The sequence below is a fragment of the Abrus precatorius genome, unplaced genomic scaffold (genome assembly GCF_003935025.1).
Source record: "Abrus precatorius isolate BTA unplaced genomic scaffold, Abrus_2018 Scaffold1, whole genome shotgun sequence".
Lineage (NCBI taxonomy): Eukaryota > Viridiplantae > Streptophyta > Magnoliopsida > Fabales > Fabaceae > Abrus > Abrus precatorius.
In genome coordinates, this window is record NW_020874291.1 from 839,115 (window position 1) to 861,848 (window position 22,734).

General features: G+C 30.1%; 1 protein-coding gene across 4 annotated transcripts; it reads left to right on the forward strand.

Moving 5' to 3' along the window:
- Positions 1-8,135: 8,135 nt before the first annotated feature.
- On the forward strand, positions 8,136-20,055 carry LOC113856604 (homeobox-DDT domain protein RLT1-like). Of its 4 annotated transcripts, XM_027488509.1 has the most exons (9): positions 8,136-8,146; positions 13,474-13,641; positions 14,684-14,791; positions 14,891-15,547; positions 17,680-17,759; positions 17,988-18,464; positions 18,569-18,652; positions 18,772-18,887; positions 19,613-20,055. In XM_027488509.1, exons 2-9 carry the CDS (start codon positions 13,635-13,637, stop codon positions 19,680-19,682), a joined length of 1,599 nt encoding a protein of 532 aa, XP_027344310.1. In that variant the 5' UTR covers positions 8,136-8,146; positions 13,474-13,634; the 3' UTR covers positions 19,683-20,055. The 4 variants fall into 4 exon arrangements, with proteins under 4 accessions (XP_027344310.1, XP_027344302.1, XP_027344317.1 ...); XM_027488501.1 differs by lacking the exon at positions 8,136-8,146 and having other exon boundaries at positions 13,257-13,641; XM_027488516.1 differs by lacking the exon at positions 8,136-8,146 and having other exon boundaries at positions 13,257-13,641; positions 18,799-18,887; positions 19,613-19,852.
- Positions 20,056-22,734: the final 2,679 nt, after the last annotated feature.

Here is a 22,734-nt window from a genome sequence, read left to right on the forward strand (position 1 = left end):
CTTTTTTTTTTTTGCTCTTTCTTCTTGGTATTCTCCTCTTTGAAAGTATTTGTTCTTGGCTTCATCCCTCTGTTTTGGATATTTTTTCTTAAATATTTTTTTTGAAAATTTTCTTCTCTCTTTGAAAACTTGTACTCCTTTCAAAATTTTTCTCTCTCTCAGAGAAAAGAAAACCGACCCTCTTCAACCGGATCTCTTGTGTTTTTATAATGATCAATTTTAAGATTTTTACAAAACGTCAAAAATCTTCAGTTTCCTTTCTCATATTTAGAGTTCAGATGAGCTGGATATATAATGCAAAATTTTCATTTCTAAGGCCAAAATTATTTTTTAAATTACATATTTTTTTTTGTGAAAACAAAAGTATAAAAATATGAGAATAACTGTGAAAAAGAGAAGAAAAAAATGGTATTCATGTGTGGCAAAGAAGTCAGTAAAACTAACGAAGAACAACAAGTAAATGACATTAACTAGAGTGATTAAGAATATTAAGAAGTATCTTTGTGCAAAGATTCCAATGACTAAGGTTTACTGGGCTAAAAAAAATTAGAAGGTAGTTATAATCAATATAGTACAATAAATTATGGAATTACTTTGACAAAATTAAAAAAAGAAAATTTCATAGGTGTTAGTTCTCAACCCATTACATCAAACTCTATTATATTAGCTAGATTCGTATCTTTATCATCTAGGATAATTGTACTCGTTAAGTTTAGGTCAAAACTGATTGTTTCCAAAGCTCCATACAAATGGCATAGAAGGTTTGTTGTGACCTAGACTCAACTCCAAATTGTTATGATCAGAGAGAAACAACATTTTCATCTTTAAGTCCATAGTCTTAAACTTAAGTCTAATGATCAATGTCTCTATATCAATTTTTTTTTTATCTCTATTCATAGAAAGTAATGACAATGTATACACATAAAATCTCACTTGCTGCTATTGTGCAACATGATGAAACTAACCAAATCAACCTGTACTTTCTAACTTTCTTTTTTAATTGTACAACCAATGTACGTTGCTTTTGCATCTTCTCATCTTTTCTCTTTCACGTTCAAACATATGTTCATGAACCCATTGAAAGAAACCATAACTGCATTGCTCCTACCTAAACAAAGGAAAATTATTGGACAATTCTCAAAATACAATTAAGAAAATAGCTCAGCATATTGTTGTACTTGCACTAAATTTTGGGTATCTACGAAATTTCCTCCCAAGGCTTTGAGGGGTCTACAAAGTGCAAATCTTCACTCTTCTACCACAATCACATTACAATAATAGACTCCTTGTGGAATTTGTAGCAGTTACGAATAGTTCTATTCCAATAATTACTTTTTGATCCTTTGTTCACTTCAGTGAGCTAAGGGAGGTAAGTTCAACTTTTGTTTTTAAAAATCATAACAATTTAAGGTTTTCTTATGTTAACTTACCATACATATTGTTTGTGTATAAAGTCTTTAGCTATACAATTGTACGTTTTTTTTTTAATTTTAATATTAATTTTAAATCCATACTACAAAATCATTCACTACTTTTTATTTCATACTAATTCATACAATATGACTAACAATGAAGGTAGCTGAATAAAAGAAAGAAGATAAAAAAGAGTGACACAAATTATTAATATTAATATTATTAACTGTAGGATAGAAGTGATGATGAAATAATCAATAATTATTGACTAAAAGCAATATATAATGATACTAATAACAGTGATAACAGTAACTTTTTTTTTCTTCCGAAAATAAGTGAATTGAAGATTTATTTTCATACCTAAAATCTAAAATTATTTTTTATTATATTTCAAAATAAAAACTAATTCACCTTCGATAGTAAAAGCATTAATTTTGTTTTCAAATTTAAATTTGATTTGAAAACCAAAACAAAGGTCCTATGGTTATTAGTTTTAAATTTTAAATTTGTCTGAAACTAAAATTATAAAATTTTATTTTTATAATTTTAGTTTATTTTTTTTAAGATTTTCAACTTTCAGATTTTAATATTAAATTTTAAATTCAAACCACATAGATTGCTTATCTTCCATTTTAATCCAAGCTTCTTTTATCATAGTTAAATTTTATCCTTTTAAAATTTTTTGGTAAAGTGATAAGGTAATAAATTTTTGGCTACATTATCATTTGACACACTTGTTCCAATGACAAATGGCATTGATGATGTTGTATTATCTTTGTCACATTGTCACTCAACAAAACTAAGTAACAAGTAGATAATACATGAAAGTTAATATGAGTTTAAAAAATAGTTTCCTATTATCTTATTTTCCACATTAAAATATGAAAGTAATTTTTCATAACAACTGTAGCCTACCAATTACGATGCTCATATTGTTTTGTTCTTTACAACAACTTAATGCTTATTCTTGCCATATTCAGACTTCTCAAAAGTAAACTTTGATAAGTGTATATTGCAATTTATTTCCTATTTTAATAGAAAAAAGAAGAAGAACAAGATCACACGTCAAACTTTAATATGTCTTATTCTCTCTCGAAGCTTTTAATGTTTGACTTTTATATTGGTCAACTAACACGACCAACAACCAAGAACCTGCTTTTGAAGAAGAATTTTCTTACGCAAATACAGTAATTTTAGTAAGATAGTTAATATTTATTACTTGATATAACGTATATATTCATTTTTAGAAAGAACACTTATATTCTTTTTACTTTATTGTTATTTCTATTTTTTCAGTTTTAATTATTTCCCTGGTTTTTAAAGTGGGAAATACTAATTATATAACCACAACTATGGTGGCATTCTTCCTTAAACTCTAATAATAATTTTAAAAAAATTCAGTTAAAAAAGAAAATAAGAAAATAGACTAGCTTGAATATATATATTAAATAAGACACTTGAAAGCCAACCACATCATTAGTCTACTGCTTAATGGGTGATGATTTTTTTGGTGTATCAGTCTTATTTGATCTCGATGCATTTAATTGTTGACTTTTATATTGTCAACTAACACGAGCCACAGCGGCCAAGAACATGCTTTAAAGAATAATTTTCTCATGTGCAGACTCTTTATGTCCAACTAGATATATGTTTTGTTTAGAGGAACTTGTAGAAAAAATTTTACATGATAAAAAATTAGTATAAAAATAATAATCTTTTTTATAGATTAAAAATAACTTATATCTTAAAGATAAATGAGAATTTTTCAAAAATTTTAAAAAATACATAAAAATATAAGTTATTTTTAACTGATGAGAGATATTTTATTTATTTTATATTAATTTTTATATAATATTTTAAAAAAATTACAAGACCGTACTAATAGATAGAATTTGAGCAGTATACTATAATATTTATATTTTAAAAATTATTTATACTCATCTTTAGATTTCTAAAAATAATAATTTTAATTTTTATATTATATTCGTTAAACATGTAAATCCTTGATTTTATTACTCAAGTTTTATTAATTGAAATACAATAGCACTTAATATTTTGTTATAAATTAATTAAGTATAAATATAATCATTAAACAGTGAGACCTGAATGCTCTCTCATACTGCACATGAAGTTTGAGTGTATAGAGGATTCAGACCATGAATCTCTACACGAATTAGATTCCACCCATTTCTGATATCCAGAAACTTCTGGTTGCGGTCACATAATTTAAGCACTGCAGGTTCCTAGAGAATGAGACCTGAAAATTTTACCCGTCCAAATGCAGCTATTTTTAGGTAAGCATAAATTGATTTGAACACCATGTACCACAATTTTATAAAAAAAGGAGCATTATATCATCTTGTAACATTCTAATTCTCAGTACCCGTGATCTGCTAAATTTTGACAAAACCTTTATCAAAATTTAAAATAAAATAAAAAATTAAATTATTAGGAATTATTTAATGTGACTTTAGAGTTTTATATTCTTTAGATAATTTGTGATTTTCTAGAATTTTTCTAGAATTTTTAGAAAATACTTAAAATTAGCTTATTTTGCAGGAATCTTAGCAAAAATAAATAAATTTTCAAACTGAATTTAATTCTATAGCAAACAAAGCTGTAAAATTTTAAAAATTTTACGAGAGCTTAATAATATTAGAAAGATCTTGGAAAGTAAATTTTTACAATGAAATTTGATAAATTTCAAAATTTTATTTTTCAGTACATCTAATACACAGACAAGAAACGAACCGATCCGAGAGCAATTTGAGTGAATTAAAATTTTATTGACTATCCTAGTATTATTCTAAATATTCTACTATTTTTTTTAAAAATTTTCTCTACCTGTTAAACTGAAAAAGAAATATACATTTGCAAAAGTGAAATTTTTAAGTTAAAAAAAAAAGATAAAATAATTAAATTTTTACTTTTAAAAAGTGATTGAGAGAGATATATATCTTCTACAAGCTTCCCGTAAGTTTTTTTTTTCATTTCTCTCTCAAATACACTACTCACCTTCAAACTTGATTTTGAGGGCCAAAATTTGATCTTTTTGAAAAGTTTCAAGAGGTAAACTTGTTACCCTTATCCTCCTCTATACTTGTATGGTTTTATTTTTTTAAAATGGTGTTATTTAATTTTTCCTTCTTACTTGGATGAGCTTGAATAGGAATGAGAAGGGTGTTATCTTGCTTTTATTATTGTGGTTTTACATCTAGATACTAGAATATGCTTGAAATGAAAGATTAGAAGTGGTTGAGCTAAAAACCTAAGAATCCAAATTTGAAGGTCACTGTTCACTAAATTCTGAGATTTGTATGGACTTAATTAGGAGTTTATGTCTTCATGAAAGTTGTAGCCCTTTTAATACTTGAAATTTAGCCACTAGTTTCACCTCAAACGGATATTTGTAACTCAAGTTATCTCCATTTTACTAACAGGTGTTCTAGCTGTCACCTTAGGAGGTTGCCCTAATCTAACAGTCACGGATTTTGATTTACTGGGACTTATTAGTGTAAAATTAGGACTCGACTCCTTCATAAAAGTTGTAGAAAATTGCATGCGTGAAATTTAGAAATTGGTTTCATGTCAATATCTTATGTGTAGCGTGAGATATGACCATATTACTAAGGTATGTTCAGAGTGTTAGTGTAGTTGATCCCTGTCAGAAACAACCACTGTAACCTGAAAACTGGCACTATTCTATAGGGTATTTGAACTTAATTCCTTCATAAAATTTGTAGATAAATAAACCCTTGAAATTTAGAAACTAGTCTCATGTTAAAATATTAAGTATATCTTGAGTTATGACAAAAACACTGAACCTTGTGCAATCTGCTCGAAAATTTCCCTGTCATGATTTTGATCAACTTTATTGCACAATCTATTTCGAATTAGACTTTGACCTCTACATCAATATTGTAGATAATTACGTTATTAAAATTTGGGCTTTGACCTCATGCCAAAACAGTCTATATAACTCTAGAAAATTTCAAAGTACTGAACCTTGTTCATGCTTACCATTAGGATTCTTCCTACTCTAAGTGTGTACTAACTAGGATGATTTTTTAAAGTTAAGTGTGGGGTAAATGTGAGCTTAACATATTAAAAAAAATAAAAAATAAATTGAATTAATAAAATAAAGTGAGTTTAAATTTTCATGAGATAAAATCAGAGAACTATAAGGTTTTAACTAGCATTTCATTACGTGTATAGATTTCATCAGAAATCAACTTCAAGCGTTAGAGAGAATAAACGTGGACGTAACAGATAAGGGGTGGGCTATGTAGTAAGGATTACATCATAAACTTATTTAACCTTATTTGTTGAAATTATCTAAATTTTGTTATGATTAATGATTGTGATTTCTTTATATGGTTAATTTTGATAATGGTTTGCTTATGTGTTTGGTGATGGAAATATATGTTTGATACTTCATTAAGACATAAATTGTGTTATATGATATGAGTCATCTTTGAGTGAGCATTTATGTGCATGTTTTTTTTTTAATAGGAAAGTTTAATGAAAACAAATTGAAATGATTGAATGATGGATTAAGAACTCTTATAATAATAATAAAAAAAAACTACTTAGAAACTCATACATTATTCATCTGAAAATGGTATTTTGTGCAAAATGGAGAATCAGAGACTATTGACTCTGGGAATACGATGGGGAGGCCCTGAGGGAGGACTTGGGGATAGGAAGGGTAGTGGTTGGAAGCCCTAAAAGGCTCAGGCTTGCTACCTGTTGTCGGGGATCCCACTGTACAAACTCTCCTGTACCTGACTGTGCTATTGCCGTATATTATGGTCAGTGAGCTACTAGGTTCATATTTGAGTGTAGATCTCAACAATTCCGTGGTTGGATTTCCATACCTAGTAGTATCAACTCCTGGCTACCCCAGCACTGATTTAAGAAACGATTCGGGCCCGCATGCATGGACATTTTAGAAAAACAAACTAAGATCATGCACTATCATCATCATTCATTGGAATGCGATTGATTTGTGAATGTTTATGATGTTTAATTTTAATGTGATGTATGAACTATTGCTCACCCTATCTTTGTTTCTATTTTCTTTATTTTTTTCTCTGTACCTGCGGTATTCATTGGACTTGATCGGTTACCACCTGTAGCAGAGAGAGATGGTCCAGATTCCACACCAAATGAATATGACGATCAGGCTCATTAGCCCGGAGCCACAGCGATGACAGCACGATTGGGATAGACACACCCATACTTTTGTGGGCATCCTTACTATATTTTTTAGGAGAGCGGCAGGACCCGGAGGTAGTGTCCCTATTACCATAAGGACTAGACTAACCCTTGACTTAGATAATAATAATCCTTTTCAGCTCATACCACCACCGATTCCCCCTCCAGCTGAGGAGGAGGAAATGGATATTGATATTCTAGAGGATTATGATCCTTTGATCATCGATGGGTCTGAAGATATGGATTCAGAGTAGTACTGATGCTACTTTATTTTTATTTTTTGTATAGTGGCGAAGGTTAGTCGTAGGTAGTATTTTGTTGTACATAGGTCTTTATGATATCGGGTAGAAGTCACTCTTTTTGATTAGTTATGCTGCTCTGTAAGAAGTCATCTCCAGTGTTGCTTTTATTATTTTGAAGAACGGTAACTAATGTTTCATATGAATGTAATTATCTTGATAGGTGAAATGGTAATTGAGTTCCTCAATTAACAGTGTTGTGTAGTGCAGAGAATTTACTAACCATTTTACCCTTTGTATTACTGTAAAAAAGATATCTAAATATTTATGAAAGTTTACCTTAAGTACTTTATAAAGTGACAAAATTCTGAAATGTGTTATTATGTATGAAGGGAACATTATTAGTATATATATATATATATATATATATATATATATATATAAATCAAATCACTAATTCCCTAATTGGGAGTTTGTAAATCAACAGTTGCTGCACGGGTACTCCAATTTTGGCAACGTATTGGTACCGGGTACGTACCGGGTACGGGTATTCATAAGGTACGGCTAGGTACGTACCCGATACGTACCAAAAAACTTTTGCAAATAAAAAATAATGGGTACGTCGATGGGTACTGGGGTACGGGAAATGGAATTTTTTTTGCAAAAAACCAGAAAAGTACGTTAGGTTTTATTTAGGCCCAAAATCAACTCATTCTCCCAATCTTATTTCGCCCAGTTCACCCTCCACTTTTAGCCTCCAAACCGTGACTTCTCTCATCCTCCATCAGGGCACAGCAGCAGCTTCCAGCGGCATCCTCCATCTGCAAAACTCCTCCCGTCTTCCATCTACAAAACGCCAACACCCAGCAACGTCCGAGGCGGCGTCCTTCGTCAACGGCGTCCAGGGCAGCATCCTCCATCTGCAAAACTCCTCCCGTCTTCCATCTGCAAAACGCCAACGTGTCCAACAGCGTTCAGGGTGGTGTCCAGCAGCGGCAGCGACAACGAGAGCGGCGTCCAGCGTCCAAACCCCTTCCAACCTACACACACCACTTCGTTCAGGGTCAACCCTTAATTGCTCCAAGGTAAATTTCAAATTTGTGATTAATCTCATGTGCATTTTAGGAACACTAAACTTGATCTGAATTAAAATAAATTAGTGATTCAAGTTTATTAATTTATTTTGTAACAGATGCAATCACAATATTCTAGTAGTGGGTTTGGTAGTGGTTCTGGTTCTAAGACATCCAGTAAATTTTCCACGGTATCAATTGAGGGTGAAAATCCTCTTTGGGGTTATGTAACTTTGCTACAAAGTAAAAAAGATGGTAGAGGAAATGCAAGTTGGAGTTGCAACTTTTGTTAAGGAACTTACAAGGGTTCTTATTTTAGAGTGAAATCTCATTTAAAAGAAAGGGGACATGGGATAGCTACTTGTTTATTTGTCACATATGAATATTTACAAGAGATAAAACAACTTGAAAGAGAGGCTAGTAAAAAATCAAAGTTTGTGGAAGTTCCTTTGCCTATTGAAACTACAAGTTCAAACCCCCCTATAGCTGATGGGAGCAAGAGAAGAAAAGGAATTGAAAGTCCATTAGGAAGGACATTTAATAATAAGGCAAGAGACCATTTATCATGTGAAATAGCCAGAATGTTTTATTCTGCAGGTTTACCATTCAATATTGCAAGAAATCCTTATTTTATTAGTGCATTCACATATGCTGCAAACACTTCTATTTCGGGATTTCTTCCTCCTTCTTATAATGCTATAAGGACTAGTATGTTGCAAAGAGAAAAGGCTCACATTTTAAGGTTACTTCAACCTATAAAAGATACTTGGCCAGAAAAGGGTATAAGTATAGTAACTGATGGTTGGACTGATGCACAAAGAAGGCCATTGATCAACTTTATGGCAGCTTCAGACTCGGGACCTATGTTCTTGAAAGCTATTGATGGTTCTGGTGAATATAAGGACAAGCATTACATTGTTAATTTAATTTTGTCTACAATTGATGAGGTTGGACCACAAAATGTTGTTCAAGTCATTACTGATAATGCTCTTGTTTGCAAGGCAGCTGGATTAATTGTTGAATCTATCCATCCTCATATTTTTTGGACACCATGTGTTGTACACACTTTAAATCTTGCCCTCAAAAACATTTGTGCACCAAAAAATACACCAACTAATGAGGTTGTTTATGGTGAGTGTAGTTGGATTTGTAATCTTGCTGATTATGCTTATTTTATTAGAAATTTTATAATGAATCATTCTATGAGACTAGCCATGTTTAATGCATTTGTGCATTTGAAGCTACTTGCAATTGCTGAGACTAGATTTGCCTCAACCATTATTATGTTCAAAAGATTGACAACTATTAAGCATGGTCTCCAATCTATGGTTATTAGTGAAAAATGGTCTCACTATAAGGAGGATGATGTTGAGAAGGCTGCAGTTGTGAAAGAAACAATTTTAAATGATAGTTAATAAGATAAAGTTGATTATGTTCTAAGTTTTACAAAGTCCATTTATGATATGCTTCGTTGTTGTGATACCGATAAGCCAAGTCTTCACTTAGTTTATGAGAAATGGGATTCTATGATTGAGCAAGTGAAGATAGCAATATATCAACAAGAGAGTAAGGAGTTGAATCAACATTCATCCTTTTATGATGTGGTTTATAACATCTTAATTGATATATGGACTAAAAGCTACACACCTCTTCATTGTTTGGCTCATTCATTCAATCCTCGGTAAAATTTAATTAATTTAGTCCTTTTATTTTATTTAATTTTTCTTTCAAGTTCCAATTGACTTATTTATATACTTTATAATTTGCATAATAAGTATTATTGTAGACAATGGCTTCAGGAAGCTCCAAATCGACTTCCACCACATAAGGATAATGAGGTTTGCATAGGGAGAAATAAGTGCCTAAGAAGTTACTTTCCAGATTCGAAGGAAAGGTTAGAGGCAATTACTGAGTTTGTTAAATTCTCAAGTTCTTCTGAAGAGCTTGGCCAATTTGATTCTTTGCAAGATAGGTGGAACTTAAAACCAAAAGAATGGTGGGTTATGTATGGAGCTGCAATTCCTAAACTTCAGTCCATAGCCTTGAAGCTTCTTTCACAACCATGCTCTTCTTCTTGTTGTGAAAGAAATTGGAGCACATATTCCTTTATCCACTCTTTGAAAAGAAATAGGCTTAATCCTAAAAGAGCTGAAGATTTAGTATTTGTACACACAAATCTTCGTCTGCTCTCAAGAAAAAGTAAGAATTATTTTGAGGGTGAATCTAGAATGTGAGATATTGGTGGAGATGAATGGGATTCAATTGAAGATGCTGGAATTCTTGAAGTTGCTAGTCTTTCTCTTGATGAACTAGATCTAGAGGCAGTTATTTTCACTGATGATGGGGAAGGAAATAATGAGATTGACACTGTTAAAGTTTGATTTTCTTAATTATGTTTTAGTATTGTCATGTCATATTGAACAATTTAAGTATTGTAATTTGTATTGTAAGATTTTTTATTATCTTTGTGGACAAATATATGCTTTTTTTATGTTATATAATATATGATATGTTAAAATTTGTGTGCTTTTATTTTATATATAATTTTTTATATTTTTTTAATCCACGTACTCGTACCTTAGTTTTTTAAAAAATGTCGTATCCCGTACCCGTACTTGGTACTGGTACCATACCCGTATCCATGCAACATAGCTCACAAGTTTCCGAAAGAATTATCAATTTGAGTTTGGTCAAATTCCTTTGCATCGAAACTGCACTAAGCAGTAGATGCTTACATTTCTTGGCATACTAACCTTACTCTAAGAAAAGTTAAAAAATAATGTGATAGAATGCTAGAATCAATCGCTTAAGTTTTATTTAGTGTAAAGTGGTATATTTAGTTACATGTTATAAGGAAGGAAGAAAGAAAATGTGACATCACTAGTCTAAGCAGGAAGCACTGGAACAGAAAGGACTTCTGTTGTGCGAAAAATGATCTAATCATCCGTGAAATCCAGATCCGAAAAACTAACAAGGCAAAAAAGAGTGAGCTCACTCTGGAACCTTTAGCTTATGTATGTACATAGACATGTGCCCTGCTATATATCCTCTATGTCTTCATGACCTTCTTTTAGCCCCCACAAGTTGGAGGTTGGTAGAGACCAAGCAGCCCTAACTTGGAGAAGAACTGTCGTAGAAAGGGCAAGGTGAGTGGCTTGGTAAAAATGTCAACGACTTGCATTGAGGAAGAGATGGGCAAAAGTTTCTTTAAACCTTCATGGGATTTTTCACCAACTATATGACAATCTATGTTAAGATGTTTAGTGTGTTCGTGGAAATTGGGTTCGCAGCAATGTGAAGTGCAATCACAGTACAAAACCGGTGGTCTGGAACCAGAGATTCTAAGGTCACGAAGCAAGTAAGTGAGCCACTGAAGCTCGCAGGTAAGCCCTTCAAATAACCCATGTCTGATAGAAGCTTCATGCAGTAATGTTTTTGACATAGAGATATGCCATCTTGGGAATGTGCAACTTCAAGACCCAAAAGAACCAGAGTTGGCCCAAGTCTTTAACTCTGAAGCAAGAGTGAAGGTGGGTCTTGATTTCTGCAAGGATTATATCATCAACATAAACAATTAGTACAATAATATTAGAGTTATTAGTCTTGATGAATAAAGTGTGATCACTAGGGGCTTGAATGTAACCAAGTTCATATTTATCTTTATTTCAAAATATCAAATCTATTTTTTTAATTCTCGTTTCATAGAAATAAAATTAAAGAGTTTGAATATAAATGGTTTTTATGCAAAATTTTAATTAAATAAAATATTTATTTATAATAAATTTATTTTATTTATTAATTACTTTTATCAAATATAAAGTTAAATTATATACATTTTTCAATTCATAACTTTAAAATTATCTGAATCATATAATTGTGTCATTTTATTAATAAAATGTTAAAAATAACTTAAATACATTTTATTTTGATTTTTTCCTAAAAGAATTATAAAAATATGTATTTGAGTTAAAAAAGAATAGATTATTTCAATTTATACTTTTTACTTTTGATTTAATATAAAAAATATTATTTTCTTACTTTATTAAAAATAATTTTTATAAATTTTAAAAGTTTTTAAAAGTAAATGTAATAAAATGAAATATAAAACATCAGAAAGTATATAAATGATATAAATGTTAATTAAAACAATAGTAAGAAATTTTAAAAATGCAAGAATAAAATCTTAAAATATCATTTGACATTTTTAGTAAAAATAAAATCAGTTTACATAAATTTTAGTTATATTTAAAACTATTCTTACATTATAAGTAAAATTTTTTATCTAAAAACTGAAGTCATATTTCATTTTTTTTCCACTATTGTTACATTCAGAACCAATTTGTTTGGGATTTTGATTTTAATGAATATATTTGTTATTGTCAAAAATCATTTTAAATTTATTGCCTGAATTGCATTTTTATTTCATGTAATTAAATATATGTGCAATCAAATAATAATTATTTTTATATTTTTTTAAATTATGTAATACGTTAATTTTGATATTTAAAATAAAATAGTAAATAATTTTGAATAATTAAAAACTTTGCAAACATAATGCATATAATTAAAATTTTGAACTTAACAATTATTTTTATAATTAAATTATTTTATTAAAATTTATTAAACTGTATAAGATTAATTATATTTGCACCAATATAATAAATATTTAATATATAAATTTTATATTTTTTAAAAAGAAAATAAAAATAATTAAATAAAACAAAAACTTTCATTATATTTCATTTAAATATTTTATATTTTTTATTAGTTTATACAAATTAATAATATGCTATACTTCTTTTATTTTTTAATTATTAAATTAAATTTTTAAATGAAAAAATTAATTTTAAAATTTAAATCACACATAAATTGAAATATAAAAATCAAAAGTATAATTAAAATTTAAGTTATCACATGATATTTGATTTTTTTTTAAATATGTAAATTACACTGAAAGAAAAGTTTTCAATTTCTTTTATATTTTCATCTGATCATGTTGTTTCAATGAAAATTAAACTTTTAAAACATTTAAAGAGCACTATTAAAATAGTTTTTTAAAAATATACTTTAAAAGAGCAGTAATTGCAACATTAAACCAAATAAAACTACTGACTTTTGGACTGAGATTCGAGAATGACTCGGAAAAGAAAAAAAAAAGTGAATGAAATAAAAGTTTTAATAAATGAAAAATAATGTAAAATGCATTGTCACTCCCAGATATGTCCATCTATTTATCTTCATTTATTATTTTAAACAAAACTGCATATTTTTCTTCCCTTCTCTTCCACCTTCATTCAATCTGGAAAAATAAATAAAACACAGGTAAATTAAATTCACTAAATAAAAAAATATAACACCAAAATTTGATATCCCTTTTCAATCAAAGGAGAAAAAAACAAATTGTAAAAGCTGATTGGAGAAATAATCAAATGAAATGAACAGATAAAGAGAAATTGTTCTTCTGTCTCCATTGGCTTTCAGCTTTCACCTGAAGCCACTTTTTCTCTTTCATCTCTTCAAGTTGAATTAAGGTCAAATTGAATGAACAAAAAGACCCACATCTTAATCATCTATTTTCTTTTGGTTTGGGTCAAATTGGTCTCATTTTTCTGAGAACCCAGTGAAAAAAGATTGCACCTTTAGCCCCAAAACTAGCAAAGAGGAGGAAGATTCACCAAAATTCAACACAATCATGGAAGGTATTGTGTTATCAGAGATTTGGGTCTTTCATATGATGCTTATTTTTTGTTCTTTTTCATGGTTGCTTCTAATTCTTACATTGATGGTTTGGTTGGAATCTTGGTTTTGCATTTTGGCAAGGTCTTGAATTTGGGCTCTTTGGGTTCTGTGATAGTTAGTCACAGTGAAGGAATATTGGGATTTGGCTGGATTTCAGTCATAATTTAAAATTTAGTATTTGATGTGTTCAGATTTTAGCTCTCTTGTATTTGTTGTAAAGACTTTAATTTGGAAAGGTTCATGTTTGCTTTGTCAATGTAATAAAATGATGCCTTGTCCTGGATCTACTTTCTATATTGCATCCCATCTGCTTTTGCAAAATACCTGTAATTTTGTAACTTTCTCTTTTGTATTCTTTAAAGTTTTTCCTTCTTCGAGTCTCAATTTTTGCGATATAGTAAGCATGTATATCAAGTTATGTAGGATATACCTTCTTAATTTTTATAATGTTTGTGTTAACTTAAATTGTGAGTATGGAATGAAATGGCTGATTATGATATTGTGTTGAACTGTTAATACTTTATATATCCAAAAATGAATTTTTCTATTGGCAGCTAAGAGTGGAATTCATTAGCTAAATGTTCCTAGTGATCTAATTCTAAAGTAACAACCTCTAATCCTATTTAAATTATTAGTGGAGGATCGATATCCTTGAAGTAGGTCCCCACTGATGCAGGCTTCTTTTGAACTTCTATTTGTTGAGATATCAATTTCTTATAAATATTTGATTAAAACAAATGTCTTTCTGCTTCAAGATTTGAAGGAAGCAGCTTTCTTGCATTGCCGAAAATTCCCAAAATTTACATGATTTCAGTTGTCCATGCATTCATCTTTTTTCATATTGTCATTGTATTAAGCATGTAACTGTATGTCTGATTTCATACTACCTTGATCAATTGGAATGGCTGTATGGTATTAAAATAATTATTTTTTATTGCATACTCTTGCTATTTTTCCATCCTAACACGTGCACTTTACTTCTGCTTTTCTGTTGGGGTTCAGAACTACTTGAGTTGCAATCAGAAGAAGTCAAATTATCTATGGAGAAAAATAAGAAAAGAAGGCTCAAAACACCAGCCCAGGTTATGGCCTTGGAAAAATTTTATAATGGTAGGTGTACATGTTTTGTCCTATGGGCGTTAATGCATCCTGCTAGCTAGGTTCTAATTCTTGAAGAATTTATTTTTCATTTCTCTTTCTTGGTTTCAGATCACAAATATCCCACAGAGGAAATGAAATCAACACTTGCCGATGAGTTAGAGTTGACAGAAAAGCAAGTATCTGGATGGTTTTGTCACCGAAGATTAAAAGATAAAAGATTGTTGAATGATGAAGTGGGTGCTAATGGACGACAAGATCGTTCAAGTGGTGTCATTCAGGATCGTGGCAGTGGGCTCGGGCAAGATTCATGTGGAAGCACTAAACATTGTGACTATAGGTTTCTTGATCCCAAAGAGGTTGAGAGTCGTGATATATATAACACTGAATTTTCAGCTGTGGATATGACCTATGGACAAAGGACCCATTATCCAGAAGATGATAGTGCAACGGATAACAAGTCATTTGAGAGTAGCTTGTCTCTGCAAGAATGGTTTCCTCAAGAACAGGATCCATATGATATGGGGCCTTCTAGATTTCCTATACCTAGTGGACCTCTTCCACCCCCAAATCCCAAGGTTGCAAAGAACATGGGAAATAAACCATCAGGATATTTGAAAGTAAAGGGTGAGATGGAACATGCTGCTATAACTTCTGTTAAGAAGCAGTTAGGAAAGCATTATCGAGAAAATGGTCCACTACTTACTGTTGAATTTGATACAATTCCTCTTGGGGCATTTGAATGTCATATTGCAGATCCAGCTAACGGTACGTTGTACATTAATACTATATGCATTCAGTTATCCCATTTTTCTATTGCATTCGATTAGTTTTGGGACACTAAATTTGTTTCTTTTTTTGTAGAAACAATGCAATTGTTTTTTTGGGTTAAAGGAATATTGTTGAACACATTAGACACGTCAAAGATATTTGGCTCACCTAATGTTATTTTTTTTGTCTCTAGGCAGTGATAGACTTGAGGATACATCTGATTACTTTTGTATGATGAATAGCAAATACAATGGTTTTCAACTAGCCCATGGTTATTTGCTATGAATTAGGATGATTTATAACTTATATGCTTTTGAGGAAACAAAAATTGGTTGGAGAGAATGTTAAGGAGTTCGATACTACAGGTTTCAAACCTTGATACACAGGAAAAGTCAAGGGAAGGATGGAGTAGGCATGATTTTGGATAATACTTGGAAAAAGAACGTAGTAGAATCAAAAGAATTGGAGATAGGATGATGTCCTTGAAGTTATTGGTTGCACAAGACACTATTAATATCATCAGTATTTATACTCTACAAGTTGTATTTATACTCTACAAGTTGACTCGAAAGTCCATTTGAAAATAGAGTTTTGGAAAGATTTAGAGAAGTTGATCCAAGACATCCCACAAATTAGAAAAGATTTTTACATGTGAGGACTGTAATGGACATGTTGGTTATGAAGCAAGACAATTTGCAAGGAATTGTTGTGGTTTTGACTTTGGAGAGTTAAATGAGGAAGGACAATCTATCTTTGATTTCTCAATGTCCTGCGACTTTAAGATTATGAACACTTGATTTAAGAAGAGGGTAGAACATCTCATCACTTTTAAGAGTGGAGTTTTAAGGTTGCCAATTGATTTTTTTCCTGGTGAAGAATCTAGACAAACGAATTTGCAAGGATTATAAAGTGATTTCAGGAGAGAGTCTTATTACGCAACATAGGATCTTAGTCCTTAATGTTTGTTTTAAGACTGGTAAACAAGGAATTGAGTAACATAGTATTTCAAGAATTAAATGGTAGCTACTTAATTGTGAGAAACTATTAGATTTTGAGAGGCAATTAGTAGAAGAGGTTAGTTGGTCGACATAAGGTAGTGCTAACATTATTTGGCACAATATGGCTACGAAGGTCAAAAAAGTTGCTAAGAAAAATTTAGGTAAATCTAGAGGTTTTGGATCAAAAGAAAAAAAATATGGTGGTGAAATGAAAGTGTACAAGAAAAGATTAGAGAGAAGAAGATGTGTTTTAAAACTTTGCATACATGTAATAATGCGAAAAATTGAGCAATGTATCGAAAGGTAAGAAATGAGACAAAAAAAGCAATAAGTGGAGCACGTTCTAAGACTTTTGAAGGGTTCTATTAAGATCTTGGGACAAAGTATGCGAAAAGGAAGATTTATAAACTTGTCAAAAGTAAAGAAAGAAAATCTAAAGATTGGGATCAAGTTAGATGTATTAAGAATGAAGAAAGAAAAATTTTGGCTTCATATCAAGACATCAAAGACCGATGGGAGAAATATTTCTATAAACTTTTTAGTGAGGAACAAGGAGCGAGTGGAAATTTAGCAGGATTAGAAGTACAAGTAAATGATCTAAATTTGGCGTATTACTATAGGATTTAAGTTAGAGAAGTAAAAGAAACTCTTAAAAGGTGGAGAATGGTAAAGCACTTGGCCCTGATAATATCTCTATAAAAGTTTGTGAAAACAAAAACTAGAGTGACTCACTAAACTCTTTAATGAGATTTTGAAATCCAAGAATATACTAGATGGTTTAACCCATTGGCACCTACTTATTTGAAGTATAAATGGTTTATAAAATTACATATTTTCAAAAGATTTACTAAGGAGGATAAGGAATAAAAAGATCTTTACTTTTGCAAAATTGTAAGCATAATTTTGAGCTCAAACCACTTTAGTAGCTGATGCATTGAGATTTTTCTGTAGAAGCAAAATGATATTTGGATGTTTTACTAGAAAGATTTCATCTTAGTTTAGGTGTAAGAATTTATTTTCCTTATTCTGTTGATTCACCTAACTCTGGATCTGATTTCTAATTTCATATAATAATCTTTTTAAGAATAGATTGAAATTCTTACTGGTCTGATCTGATGAATGCTATGGCAGAACCAAACAATGTTGCAAACCCTATTTATCCAAATTCTCCAGATATCTCGGCATTGAAAAGGCTATCTGATCTAAGCTCTGTAAGCTTAACTTTCTAATGCATTATCTTTTTTATTCTTATTATTATTATTATTATCCTAGTAGAACATGATCTGTTTACATTATAAGACACACGTTTCATAATTGGGAAAGTTACTTGATTTTAATGTTACAAATGTTCAATCTTAAGATGAGTAATGGTTTATGTATAATCAGTGCTTAATTGTTAATTGCTGACCTCTCTCTTTTTTTTCCTTGTGTATTTGCAGCGATATGATTCATATTTTACCAAATTAAGTTCCCAAGATTCACATGTGGAAGGAGGTGACTTTGGCTCCTTGCTTGATTCTGATTTCCAGGATGAAAAACCCTGCCAGCATATAAATCAAAGATCAACTTTTCACAGTTTTACCAATCATTTGCCTCGCAGGAACTCTTCCTTGGATTTGTATGTAGACTCTGCTGGGGAAGCTTGTGCTTTTAATAGCTCTAAAAATCATAGAATGGGTACTAAGCATGGGCTTGAGTGGATTAGATCTGATTCTGCTTCTAACCCCAGTGATCAATATGAAGAGAATAATCTTGTAGTTAAGCAGAGAGACTCATTGCTGCATGGCTATGATAACAGCAATCTAAAGAACATGAAAAGGAGTGAATATGTAAAAGCCAAGCCTTCAAATTTGATGCATAAATCACGAATTTTCATGAATATTGAAAAAAGACAGCCTTCTAAAAGGATGACAAAGGTCCACTAATATATTTCTTTCGTATTTGTGTGTTGTGCATGTAGTCATCTAATTTCTTTTACTTTGAAGAGACTTAAAATGCCAATTTGGTTACATTTTTTCAGGAAGAGAAGTTTAAAGGAGATAGAAAGGTTAAAAAACAAAATCACGATTCAGATGCTGTAAGGACACTTTCAAATGAAATGATGGTGAGTTTTAGATGCATAAACTTGCTTGCATGTGTGGCATGTGGTAATTTGATTTCCTATTGAGCTCATTCTCCTCAATCCATGATTGTATATGACATGTTTTGCTTTGCTGTGTGTAGGACCCTTCTTTTACATTTACTCCATGTGTTACAAAGCGAGCTAAAGTTGATCTACTCCAACATTATGATGTTCAAGAAGCACCCGTTGCTGAGATGGAACCAAGGAAAAGTCAGAGGTGACCATTTTTACATTTGATTTTTTTTATCATGACTGCATGCGTCCTCAGGCCCTCTCAAAATCTTGTTAGCTTATGTGCATGAAGAATGTCTATGTCAGTGTTTCTTGTTTACTGTAGTGCCAATTGGACTGATAATTTTGTAAGTAGATTATTGAATAGCATTTACAGTTTTTCTGACGTGTTCCTAAGGGCACATAATAAGAAATTAATAAATAGTAAGATTTTGTGAAAAATTGTAGCATTTAATGTTATCAATGTATCCATCTTGTGAGATCTTGTGATTTTTAGTTAAGACTTATTATATACAAATTCTTATTGTGTGCCCTTGCACGGACGTTAAAAAACCGTAGCATTTATATTCACTATTTATATTTTAATGTTTTTGGATGAGCATTGCTTTCCTTATCGAAGTAAAAAGGCTTCATTTGTTGTACATCTGCCAAAAAATTGACAAATTAATGAAGATAAATGGTTTTGCTGAACTATTAAAATTTTAATTTGTTTATTAATGGTAAAAATTAAGCAAAATGTGTTAGCTTTATTGATATAATTATTTCATTAGCCCTATTCCTTTTCTCTTCACTTAGCAAAATATATAGTGTATGGGCTTAACAGGTTGATTTTACAGTTCTTATTTTGATTTATCCTTAGAAAGTTTACATCCCAATTGTTATTGGATATAGAACTCCTTTCTAATGGCATCATCATGTATGATAATGTAGGTACACTGCAGAGATGCCATATAGCATTAGTGAGGATGAAACTGCTGAAACTGGTTCCTCAATAGATTAAGTGTTGTTCATATGTGGTAAAATATTTGTGAAGTTTCTCTAAGCCTAAGCCATTGGTTTTGTACAGTCTAGAAAGACAGATTCATTTTGCCAAGTATATAATGGGAGGCCCTGTTTGTAGCAGCCAGATCACATGACCAAATTGATTTGCTGTTGTGCTTGCCTATTTTCTATTGTAAGAAAAGAACCCCCCCCCCCCCCCTTCCCTCCTAAAATTTTGAATGTAAAATCTCATTTTCCCACAACTGCTTATGGTAGGAGGGATCCAAATGCAATTTATAGTTAAGTGTCATTCTTTTCCTCAGTGGTTTAATTGGCAATGCCTAAGACATGACTTCAATAAAATAGAGTAGAAGGAGACCTAGAAGAATTTTGAAAAAAAATTATTAAAAAATGTCTCATGGTAAATAATATATCTTAGATTTGATCAAGCATAATGATATCATATGATCGACATAACTGACCTTATTTGGTGAGATAAAACTTTGTTGTTATTTGTTTGGCATTGAGTCCTTGCTTGGATAGTTATCCACTTATGTTTTAGTATTTAAGAAGAATATGATTGAATTGGGTAAACTTTTAGAAAAATTCTTGTAAAGAAAAAAAAATCAATATAAAAAATGAATGAAACTTCTTTAATAAGTTAAACAACTTATCTCTTCAAATTTTAAAAAAGTTAAATGAGTTAACTCATTAGAACTTCTCAAAAAGTAGAGAAACATAAATTGTTTTAAATTTATCAAAAGAAGTTTTATTATTTTTTATATTAATTTTTTTATATAAAGATTTCTCTAGTAATTTATCCCATCATGACATAATTCTTATTCATTTTGAATAAAGACTAGTAAAAGGTCTAATGGAAAAATGATTTAAATTGAAGCCACTTCATCATGCCATTTATTCCCATCCCCTGAAGTGTATAAAACATAATGCTCTTTTTTCTATCAAAACTTAGGTTCTAATTGTTAAATCTCGAGCATTAAACTTTTCAAATTTCTTCTCCCTTCTATTCAGAGGAAGCAGGTATGTGTTCCCAAGTAACATTTGGACTTCACTTACAGTTGAAGAGAACCCCTGTACATGTTTCTTCAGGGGATCAATGATTGAGAAATAATTTAAGGGGTTCACCTATTTCTTCACACCAACACATACTTTGACTTCACTCTGCAATACCTATATTTCAAGTAAGATATCAATGTCCAATCCTAACTTGGTTAATAACACAACGTTTTTATGCATATACAACTATACACATACTGCTTTAATAATAATTTAAATCATCATTATCAATTGTACTCGTATATTTATATATTTTTTTTATGCTGATGTGGAATTTAATCAAATATTCATCTTATAATTTTTATTTTTATTTAAATTTTAAAATTTACTTAAACATATTCAAATAATACACAAAATACTTGTTAATTTGAAACCACATTTTTTTTTCCAAAGATAATGATTAGAAATGCATAATAACACTTACAGAAGAAAGAATGGAAAATTATGATATCATAACAACACAAAACAAGAAAAGATGCTCAAATCTAAAGAGAATTTAGCAATTCTGAAAACTTCCAAACACAATGAAGTTAAAATTAAGAGAAAATCTCAAAATCACATTTTTTTTCCAATAAAAGAACTTTGATAGAGTCATTAGAAAGAAAAAAATAAATGACTTTTTTCTTTCCCTTTTTCAAATTAGTATAGAGCACAATAATAAGATGAAATTATAACAAAGACAACAGTCAATTTATGGTGTTGGGTGGTGATGCTTCAGCAACAAGGATTCAACTACAGAGAGGATGCTTAGTGTGGTTGCTTGCAATGGAGAAATGTGATGGTAAAAGGATGGTGAATGAATGTGAGGCAGTGATTAGGTGAAAGAGAAAATAAAGGGTTTCTCGAATAGAAGAGAAAAAGACCCAACATGAGTACCACTCTCCTTAGTTTTATGATAAGAAAATGTTAATATTAGTCTTTAAGGCTAAGATCAGGCATTAAAAGTAATAAAATTTTAATTAAAAAAATATTTATTCCACTTTTATAATTTCAATATAATAAATATTTTAATTTTAAAAAATAACTTACTATGGGTTCTTTAACTCAATGCTAAAAAGCTTAAATTAATAAAATATTTTATAGTAATACAGTTTTTTAATGTGTTTAAGAACGCATTAAAAATATTAAATTTGTTATATTAAATACTTTAAATTACTATAAAAATATGTATAAAATATTTTTTATAATTTTAAAATAATAAATATTTTTATTTTAATAAAAAATATATTTTTAATTTCTTAACACGGGTCATACGTTAATAAATAAATAAATAAAACAATAATAATAAGGGCTCCAAAGTCTTCTCTTGCTTCAACTCACCCATCCATGGACATCTAACCTGAGTTCAACCCATTACTCGTATAAACCCAATTCAAGAAACTCCAAATGATTTAGGTTTATTTCTCTCAAGTGGTTTGTGTTTCCTCTAAATCATATGTGAATTCATATTTTATATTTGAATTCGTCTTATCATTATAGAAAAAAATTGTTTATAAAAAACTGTCACACACATTTTATTATTCACATTATTTGTTATTATTTAAAATTAATTAAAGATTATGAGTGTGACTCTTTAAATAAATACTACGACATACGAGTTTGTAATTTTTAACAATTTTAACCAATAATAAAAAGTGAAGCATTATAAATATTAACTTTGTAGATATTTATCTTTCCAAAGAAAATTCAATTATTTAGTTAAATTTTTTTATAATCTTTCTATTTTATCTTTTATTAGTCAATTTTTTTTCCACCTTTAGATTACTCGCAGTGTAATTATTATATTTATTGCACTTGGAGAAAAGGAGTATAAATAAAAAGGTAACAATCAATATCATTTTAAACTTTACATAAATAGATAAAGTGGAATAAATTTTATCTTTTCTCTGTAGATAAATAGGAACTGAATATTACAAATTGTTTTCTAAAATTATATTGACAAGTGTGCAAGCTTTTTTTTTCTTATTTTAATTATTTTTTCAAGTGTTAACCGG

What these genes read in the sequence shown, in the direction of transcription:
- LOC113856604 (XM_027488509.1), top strand. An exon ending in GGCTATCTGATCTAAGCTCT is followed by an intron (nt 17,760 to 17,987) that starts GTAAGCTTAACT and finishes GTGTATTTGCAG; the next exon opens with CGATATGATTCATATTTTAC. An exon ending in CACTTTCAAATGAAATGATG is followed by an intron (nt 18,653 to 18,771) that starts GTGAGTTTTAGA and finishes TGCTGTGTGTAG; the next exon opens with GACCCTTCTTTTACATTTAC.